Source organism: Rhinatrema bivittatum, chromosome 12 (assembly GCF_901001135.1).
Source record: "Rhinatrema bivittatum chromosome 12, aRhiBiv1.1, whole genome shotgun sequence".
Classification (NCBI taxonomy): Eukaryota; Metazoa; Chordata; class Amphibia; order Gymnophiona; family Rhinatrematidae; genus Rhinatrema; species Rhinatrema bivittatum.
This window is the reverse complement of record NC_042626.1, coordinates 70,220,671-70,230,012: the sequence shown is the minus strand read 5'-3', so window position 1 is coordinate 70,230,012 and position 9,342 is coordinate 70,220,671. Positions and strand designations below refer to the sequence as shown.

The window sequence follows — 9,342 nt, the reverse complement described above, 5'->3', positions numbered from 1 at the left end:
ATATTCAAATAAAAGATGTTTCTTAAATTGCCGGTATGAAGTGTTTATTTTGGTTAAAACACAAGACAAGGGAAGGTATTTAGATGGAAGACGAGGAGGGGACTACCAGCTAGCCCGAGAAACCAAGGATCCACAGCCTAGCGGAGTGAACGGCACACCCAACAACAATCATTACATGTAGAGAAGGAACAATTTCCAGATCGGCCCACATTAATACAGAGCCCACATCTGGCTTTTACCCATGGGCTTCAAAACCTTCCCCAGAGAGATTGAAACTTGCTTTTTCCATACAAAATAATGCCGATAGATTTGAAACACATTGTTACTCTTCCCCAGGAGCGCCTACTCCTTTCCTGGGTGTTGACCTCTGTGCATACGATTACCCAGGAAACGGATTCTGAGAATTGCCTTCAGTAGACAGAAAGTTAGAGCTCGTTGTTAGTGTAATTCTATCGATCACAGTAAGGCCATTCCCTTCGAGATCTGGTTACAGGAAGGGTTAACAAGGAAGTCATCGACGTGGTGGACCTTAAGGCTGGACAGTGATGAAAGGTTGTGAGGAGAAAACTTTTCAATGTCTCTGAACATTGAGCAGTTTCACTGTTTGCACACTATTTACTTACTTTATTTACTTCGTTATTCTTCCTCTCCTTTGTTCCCCCTTTCCCTATCTCCCTTTGGTTAAGTCATTATTTGTAATGCACAGTTGCTAACCGCTTGTTTATTTAGCACTGCTGCAATATTCTGTTGAGATGTGACTAAACAAATGTCGGTATATAAAAACCGCAAATAAATAAATAAACACGTGCAGGCTCACAGACTCATTTTAACATCCAAGATGATTTTATTAGAATGGAAATTGCACAGAAAAAAAAAAAAAGAGAGATGATTAGAAACTCACACTCCCCACCACCCGAGAAAAATCAGTCTGCGCCCGACAGCAGCCCCTTCATTCCGCCATTTCCCCAGGGTCATTTCTTTGACTGCGAGGAGGAGACAGCAGGACGTGGCCTCTCCCTGGCCCCCTCCCTCAGAATCTGCGGCTGCCTTTCCCTCTGTCGCTGCTGACACTGGGCACTGAAAGAAGAAAGAGGAAGAATCGGAGGTGAGGAGGTGACGCTCAGAATGGGGTTCACAGGAAGGAGGTCAGATCTGGCGCGCTAAAGTATAAATAAATACAATCTTTATCCTTACAAATAATGTCTTGAACAAGCACAGTTACAACACAGCAAAATAATTAACACATGATAGTGCATTACAAAAGGAAAAGCAGAACGCCTTCTAATAAAAGTCCTTTACCCTTAATTTACATGAAATAGCCCAATCAGGAGACTATAGCATACCAAATTTAAAGAGGGCTTCAGAGTGAGCTGGGATGATACAAGCTCGGGCAAATAAGCATGACTGTCTTCTGGATTACTAAGAGGCCTCTTTGGGTAGATAATTCCAAAGGTAAAGGAGTTGTGATAGGGTGGTTTGAAAAACGAAATAAACCATTTTCAGAGTCAGGACACTTAAATGTACATTTTGGGGAAAGTCTGCAAGTGCATTTGTTTGCATGATTTTGAGTATTTCTCCATCTCCATCTGCTGGCAGGGGAGCATAAACCCATTGGTCCTGAGTCCATCTGGCTACACGCTAGGAAATGTAAGTTTTGGGGAAAGCCTGCAAGTGCATTTGTTTGCATGATTCTGAAGCAGCTGACTCTTTAGCCAAAGACTGAATGTACAGCTGTGAGCTTCTAGGCCAAGCCTGGAAGCTCACAGCTGTACATTATGGGTCCTGCAGCACTGATGCCAATGGGTAGAATCCAGGACTACAAATCCCACACTGCTTTGGAATGTAAATTAAAAACCAGAACTGGCCTACAATCTCACTCCTGGAACTGGGTAACTTGGCATCTCTGTTAATGTATAACAACTTTTAGGTGGAAAAAAAATTCTGCAGTTAAATTTGTACAAGCAAGAAAGTTTCAGCAAAAAGGCATTGCAGGACTTATGCCCAGGGTGCTAAATTTAAAAATCAGTCCGACATTAAGGTCTGGTCCAATGGGTATAAGCTACAGAAATCTGCTATGACCATGGAGAGACCCCCACACTGCCCTTAGGACTAGTGCTTACCTTTCGGGGTCTCATGTACAGAAGATTTGCTACAGAAAGCAAGGGAGAGACAAAAAAAGAGTTTACAATACGAAACGCCATCATGGTTTTTCTGTCTACAATTTGGAGATGGCGCACTGCTAGCCTAACACCAGGAAGACGTATTTTAAGCTCCAGTTCCCCAGCTGTTCCTGCCAAATTAGGGTTTTGCCCCCCCTGTTCTTTTGGCATATCTACTGGGGGCCCTGCCCCACATGGATCTGGCTGAAATTTGGCAAGCAAGTTAGCACCTAGGAAATTTCAGCAAAATCTGTTCAGAGAGAGAGGCCCTGATGCAGGTGCACGGACAGAGAGATGCGGCAAAACCGATGACATGCATCTCAAACTAAAATCATCCCAACCAACTGGAGAGCATCTCTGTCTGTCTTAACACCTCCCTAACTCTGTACCCCCCTCTAAAAACAACTTGTTCCTTTCTCTCTTTCTTTTCTTTCTCTCTTTCTTTTCTTTTCTTTGCTGCACAGTTAGCGGCAAGGCCTCTCCTGGCTCATCCAGCCTGCCACCTCCCCCCCTGCCTGCTGAGACCCCGCTCGATCCCTGCTCTTCTTCCTCGCCCATCCTTGCCACCACCCTCTGGTTCTGTCACAAAAATGCTTGCTGGTAGAGGGAATCCAAGCATCTCAGGAAAGGCTATGAGTGCTCCATCAATTACCCTTTCTAGCCCTGACAAAAACACCCATTCCTTCATCAGCACCTACTGACAAAGCTACAATGCTTCCTGGTTTTCTTGGAGTCTAAGAGCCAGGGCTCCGACCTATCTGCCTTACCTCGAGTCTTCGTCTTCCAGGAGATGGCGATAGGTGGCGATTTCCATCTCCAGCCTGTTCTTGACGTCCAGCAGCTGTTTGTACTCGCCAGCCTGGCGGGAAGCATCGGAGCGCACCCGAAAGAGCTCCACCTCTAGCCTGGAGATGGAGCCCTGCAGCTTCTGCAGCTCAGCGGCATACCGAGCTTCCGTCTCCGACAACGTGCCTTCCAGGGACACTTTCTAACCAGAGAAAAGGAACCGCAGGCTCATGTCCTCTCTGAGGGAACACAGACTTCATCTGGGACAAGAGACATGAAATCCTGCATCCTTTCTTTTTCATCTTTCCTCTTGCCCTCTTTTGATGCACAGCTATAAATTATTCTAACGTAGCTCTCTAATGTGTTTTTATCATAAATTGTGGCTTATTGTTGCAGGGAGATCCATTCAGTGTGAGGACATCAACATTCTGAGAATGGAAAATGTCTCAAAATCAAGCTATCCAGGCTAAAAAGTAGGCTTTGTCTGTCATCTCCTTGTGCACTGTTTTACCATCCAAGAATCTCTCTGCATGAATTACGATGGTTTGCTACTTTCCATGTATTCGTGCTCCCATTTCCTGCTCATGTGTAACATTGCAGTTAAATCTGCGCTCAGCCAGCGGCTGTGCACTACCATTTGGGACTCTGTGGAGGCGGTCTGAGCCACGCTGTATGCGGGACACCTCCTGAGCCGGCACAGCTGGGTTTCAGGTCAGGCTCGGGGTGCATGCTTATCAGGCTCCGCAGGGAGCTGGGGCCTGCCACTGCACCAGCTGGGCTAAACGGGCCAAACAATCCCAAGAAGCTGAGAAGGAAGGCTCCTGGCATCTTAGTCCAATTAAATCAGGTTCCTACAGAGCAGGAAGAAACTGCTGAGGGAAAAAAGATTGCATGCAGGATGCAGAGTGAGTGCTGGGCTTCACTTTCAGGCTACAGTTACACCTCTGGCACAGCAACCAGCACCAAAACTAGCAACTGGTTTACAAGAGTAGATATATGATGATTAGACCGCCCCCAGGTCTCTCAGGAGGAGCAGGAATACTTAGGAAATATGTCCCATCCCCTGCCCACAGTAAATGTTACAAAAGGTCCTCTCCTTCTCTTTGACTTTCTCACAAAATTGGCAGTGAGCAGAGAGAAAGCTCTCCCTGCCCAAGCTGCTCACCATGCTGAGGCCTGACTGCAGCTCAATCTCCAGCCCTTGGATGGTGCGCCTCCGGTCAGTGACCTCTCCCTTCGATGTCTGGATGGCTTCGGTGTGCGTAGCAACCTCCCTGTTCAATACCTCGCACTGCAAAGGAACAAAATGAAAATAAGGCGTTGACACGGCTTTGTCCCTGGCAGAAGCTGAAGCTGGGCGCACCTGGGCATCGTGCCAGGACTCTACTTCCTCACGGTTTCTCTTGATGATGTCCTCGTACTGTTCCCTCATGTCTGCCAGGACCTGCGTCAGGTCGATGCCTGGGGTGGAATCCAGCTCCACACTGACGGAGCCGCCCAACTGGCCACTTAGGTTGGCCTTCTCCTGTAGTGGTAAAGAAAGGTCTTTGTCACCATGTAGCCTGAGCCGCGTTCTGTGACCGGCTGACAGCACGCAGACTAAAGGAGGAAAGTAGATCCTTTCTTTGCATGAAGCCATACTCAACCAAACTGCTCAAATATTATTCTAGATTCTCCTATCTGGTAGTTTCTGGGGACCACGGTAGTCCCCATATCAGCTGCTCATATGAAGACATCAAAAGTGTTTGACTGCACAATCATCCAGCTCTGCTTTTGCCCTCACACTGTCCTGTACAGATTGGTGAGAAGGAACAGGCGAGGTTTTGACGGGAGCCTTACCTCTTCGTGGTTCTTCTTCAGCTGAAGCAACTCCTCTTGCAGGCTCTCAATCTGCATCTCCAGGTTAGACCTGGATATAGTCAGCTCGTCCAGGACTTTGCGCAGGCCACTGTTGTCGGCCTCCACACCCAGCCTAGCGCGCAGTTCTGTTTCATACCTGGAAGACAGAGGACATAAACTGGCATGGATGGTAGCCATTAGCCTCTTGGCTAATGGACCACGTAAGGCTACCTATCCAAACAAAGTGTTTACTTTCAGAGACATTTAAGGCCAAAAGCCAGATCAGAAGCTACCTTGGTCTGTAAGGGTGTGGTCTTTTTGGCCTGAATAAAGGGAGCATCTCTTTCTGTGGGGGAATGCAGCAATATGGTTAGAAAGTTTTTTTCACTGAAATATCTGAACCAAAATGAGCTTTTTCCTAATCTATATGTCATGTACTTTTACTGAAGAAAAAAGATTTGAGCAACTGTAAATTATGAAGACAATATACTTAGATCCTCTAGATCTCCAGAGCTCAGCAGACAACCAGGTTCCTGGTCATGAGCTATAATGTAAGGGGTTTTTTTTTTTCTCACTGTTAATGCATAATTTGCAAGAGGTGGAGTCTCAAAAATGGCAATAGCTGATTGACCAAGCTCTTTTGGTACTGAGCATCTTACTTCAGTTTAAAGTCTTCCGCTGCAAGCTCAGCATTATCGATCTGTAGGATCATCCTGGCATTATACAAAGAGACATCCTGAATCTGCATCAGAAGAAAACAAAAGGGAGGAACAAGCACTGAGCAGATGTACAACCAGAAAATGAACTTACACAACAACAGAACTCTCTGGGGGAGACTATGAGAGAAAGAGGACCAGCTCGGGATCTGAGTCCCCGCAGGTACATTTCACCAAGGCAGGATGAGCTCACTGAAAGGCAATCGAGAACTACCCTAAACCTCCTTGGGGAGAAAAAGGGAGGTTGGATCTTGGAGCAAAGTGTCCTCAGCTGCAGTTTTTCATTCTCACCACTACAAAAGGATCATTGGCAGCTATGCTGCAGAACAATAGTCTGGAGGCCTTAGCTCCTCTCCAGCACAGACTGCTGCAGGCTCCATATACATGTGTCCATTCAACTTTATTAGCTCTGGGAATTGCTTTTACTTTGTCATTCTCTGGGTCTGTGGCGTGTCTCGGGGAATCTACTGCTCTAAAGAATGCCCCTCCTCAGAGTCCACGGTTCTGCCTGCACACCAGAGTCACTGGTCAAAAGCCAAAATCGAGCAATCAATGCATTTCATAAAAGCTGGTACCTTTGATCTCAGCACAGTAATGTCATCATAATAGCCGCTCAGGTCACGGTCAGCCACAGGCGTCCTGCCCTCGAAAAACTGGTGGATCTGCAGCTCCAGCTGGCTGTTGGCTTTCTCAAGCGAATGTACCTGTGGAAGTCGTAAAAATCCCAGCACAGGCAAGCAAGAAACTTAGCAATGGAACAGACGCAAACATAGTGCAGCTAAGGCTATTGTTATAAGTTGGCAATTTGTGCGCTCGATGGTTTAATTACTGAAAACAGGAAGGATTCGGCTTGGAAATGCATCATAACAGAAGCTGAAATGTGTTTGATCATAAATAGTATAAAAAGAGATGAAAAGCACCTTTCCTATCCTGGGTATTAATGCTACTATAATGTAAATGCCCACCCCATTTCCCCTTCACTCGCAGGACCTGCAGGCCAGCATTGGAAAACTCTTCCCGTTTGGTCTCTTTTGCCATCAGAAATATGAATAAACCTTACAGAACCTCACGAAGGCACTGCCCTGACACATGTAAAGGATAACTCTACATTGCAGGAAGGAGGTTTCTAAAACTAGGGAATGTGGCCATAAGCACAGGTCTAGCAACTTTTATTCCCAAGAAATAAGATGAAGTAGGGCATAAAAGAAAGGAGAGTTAGAGAAAGCAGTAAGGCAAGCTGATACCTTGGGCCTGTGACTAGAAGAAGGGACCCGTGGCCTCCTGCAGTAAGGACGGAGCTGGCTAATCCATCTCTGAAAGAGGCTCACAACACTTCCCTGCCTAATTACTGGGTCTGTTTCTGAAAATGTCTGGACATTAACAACTTTTCTAAGGAAGAAAACAAATCATAAAATCCCCAACTGCCAAACGTTGCAAAAGGACAGAAACCTAGAATCTGCCGGCAGATAAGGACCACAAGGTCCATCTCATCTCTGCCCTGTCCGGTGCCTGGTGCAGTGCCAGGAGGCTGCAAAAGGTGGCAGAGGGCACTTATCCTGTTCCACCGTGTCTTCCCGACACAGCAGACCCAACGCTGAATATTACCATCAAGGAAACAAAGTCCCAGCTGGAAGAAGGGACAAGAAACAGAGTCTGGAGGGGCGCTCTTCCCTCTGTGTAAGGCCTGGGTTTGCTCACACACAGACTATGGAGTGCAATTCGGGTCACTGCCTTACAGGGAGGATACTGTAAAGGCTGAGAGGATTTGTAAGGCAGAAACTAAAGCTGGAGCGAGGAGCATGCAGGACTCTGAGGCGCATATGCTTCAGACTGATGTGGTAAAGCCCTTCGTATTGCAGACCCACTGCACGCGCTCTGAAAGCAGAGGACGTACGTACCTTCTCCAGATAGGCCGCCAGACGGTCATTCAAGTTCTGCAGCGTCTCCTTCTCATTCATGTTGAAGGAGCCACGCTCTTTAGCAAGAAAGCCCCCAGCAAAGCCAGCACCGGTGCCGAAGGCTGAGCCGTAGCCCCCTCCGATGCCAGCCTTGACAAAGCTGGCGCTGGAAGAGGATCCGCGAGCAGCGGTGTCACCCGCTCCTCCAGCCACACTGAGCGCTCTCTGGCCAGCCTGGGGTGCACTGACAATGCCACCCCTAGAGCTATAGGACTGAGAAAAACTACGGCTCGAGAAACTGGCCATGTCTGCTGATACCTGAGGCAAAACCTTGCTAGGGGCAAGCTGGAGACCAGGCTGCACTCCCTGCCTCCAGGGCTGTGCTATATATAGAGATCACAGCCAAGCTGTGGGGTGGGCTTAAAGCAGGGAACCTAAGTAATGTTTGCTTCCAAACTATCACAGTATCAGCTGATAGCTCAGGGCTGTCTCATGCAAGCTTTGTCTTGGTTGAACTTTAATTTTCAAGATTTAAAAAAAAAAAAAAAAAAAAAGACCCAACTCTTCTGATGAAAGTTAAACCATCATTGCTGCAGCTGTGCCAAATGGGTAAAATCAAGTAGACTGCACTTTAATTTTAGACTCGCTGCCGAACACGACTGCTCCCAACCGAGTGACCAGGAGCGGCACAGGGAGCAGCTTAAAGCGAACAAGGGGGCCAAAACCAGGCTTCTGCCGGGACTTTGTAGCACTTCTGGTGCACTGTGATCAGGTAAATGTCAGGACCCCGGCTGGCACTCACGCAGAGTCCGAGCCTGACCAGACCTCGGTGACAAAAGTTACTGCACCGACAGAGCCACTGGGTCAAAAAGTGCAACAAACAGGAACTTGAAAGCAGAATATGCAACTGAGATGTTGAGTTTGTGACACTGCTTGGAGCTGCTTCTTCATTTTTTTGTTACGTCCATCTCAAGGTGACTCTGGAGGGCCAAACATTTCATTCTGCTGCCCAAACAGTAATGGCCACCGTGGACCAGCAGCCATAGGGGCCGATGCCATAGATTTTGCGGAAAGCGGGCGCTGACTTTTTAGTGCACGCATGGCGCCCACAAGGGGGGGGGGGGCGCGCCATGCAATATGCAAATTAGGGGACCGCACTAGCAAGGAGGCTCGGCAGCGGCTGCCGTTTTGAAGACCGAATCCGGTAAACTCAGCGTCAGTTTTCATAACCGGCCGTCTGCCAGTAATGAAAACGGACGCCGGTAAACTCGGTCTTCAGAACTCGGTTGTCTGCTGAGGTTTTTTTTTTCTTTTTTACTGAAGAAGTACAGCAAAGCAGTTTTTTCTGCTTTTCTGTACTTCTTTTACATGTGCTCAGATATTAACGCCTGCTCCAGGCAGGCGTTAATATCTGAGCGATAAATGTGCGTCTGAGACGCACATTTATCTTTTTCCATTTGGCGTGAATGAGTAATAGTCTCCTTCACGTGTATTTGCACGTGATGAGCACTAACGCATTCACTCCGTGTAGGATGCGCGTTAAATAGGCGCTGATCCCCTATTGCATTAGGGGGTGGATTAGCGCCTATTTAACCCACATCCGACAGCGAGCTAAACAGTGCGCTCGTGTGAGCATCGGCCCCATAGGAAGCAGCAATTAGAAAAGACGCGGGGACGCAATGCCCTGCTTAGTAACTGCCCGGCTCCAAGGCTGAGAATGCCTTTAATGGGCCTCACGTTCACGCAGGGGATCACTGAAAGGTGTGCACCACTACGTCAAATATAACTCTCGTCCAAAGCACAGCCCGAGAAACAATTTCCCCTGCTTCAGTGGAGAGAAGAGCTCTTTCTGCCTTGCATCTTATGAATTCTGTCAGATGATTAGTGCTCAAATGCCAAAAAAAGCCCAAGATGCCCTCTAAATCAGTGAATCCGTTAACACAG

The 9,342-nt window shown here is 47.5% G+C and overlaps 1 protein-coding gene across 1 annotated transcript; it reads right to left on the bottom strand.

Moving 5' to 3' along the window:
• Positions 1-821: 821 nt before the first annotated feature.
• LOC115074205 (keratin, type I cytoskeletal 19-like) lies at positions 822-7,852 on the bottom strand. Its single transcript, XM_029573462.1, has 9 exons — positions 7,399-7,852; positions 6,076-6,204; positions 5,444-5,526; positions 4,785-4,941; positions 4,309-4,470; positions 4,111-4,236; positions 2,927-3,147; positions 2,121-2,149; positions 822-1,077 (listed from the first exon to the last, which is right to left on the bottom strand). The coding sequence occupies exons 1-9, from the start codon at positions 7,702-7,704 to the stop codon at positions 1,031-1,033; spliced, it is 1,260 nt and encodes a 419-aa protein (XP_029429322.1). The 5' UTR covers positions 7,705-7,852; the 3' UTR covers positions 822-1,030.
• Between the last annotated feature and the right edge of the window lie 1,490 nt (positions 7,853-9,342).

Bases quoted from the DNA above. Each gene is read 5' to 3' on its own strand.
- LOC115074205 (XM_029573462.1), bottom strand. From the start codon at position 7,704: ATGGCCAGTTTCTCGAGCCGTAGTTTTTCTCAGTCCTATAGCTCTAGG. The intron at 3,148-4,110 runs GTGAGCAGCTTG...TTCTCTGGTTAG, and splicing joins TGCAGTCAGGCCTCAGCATG to AAAGTGTCCCTGGAAGGCAC. The intron at 1,078-2,120 runs GTAAGCACTAGT...TTCTTCTTTCAG, and splicing joins TGTACATGAGACCCCGAAAG to TGCCCAGTGTCAGCAGCGAC.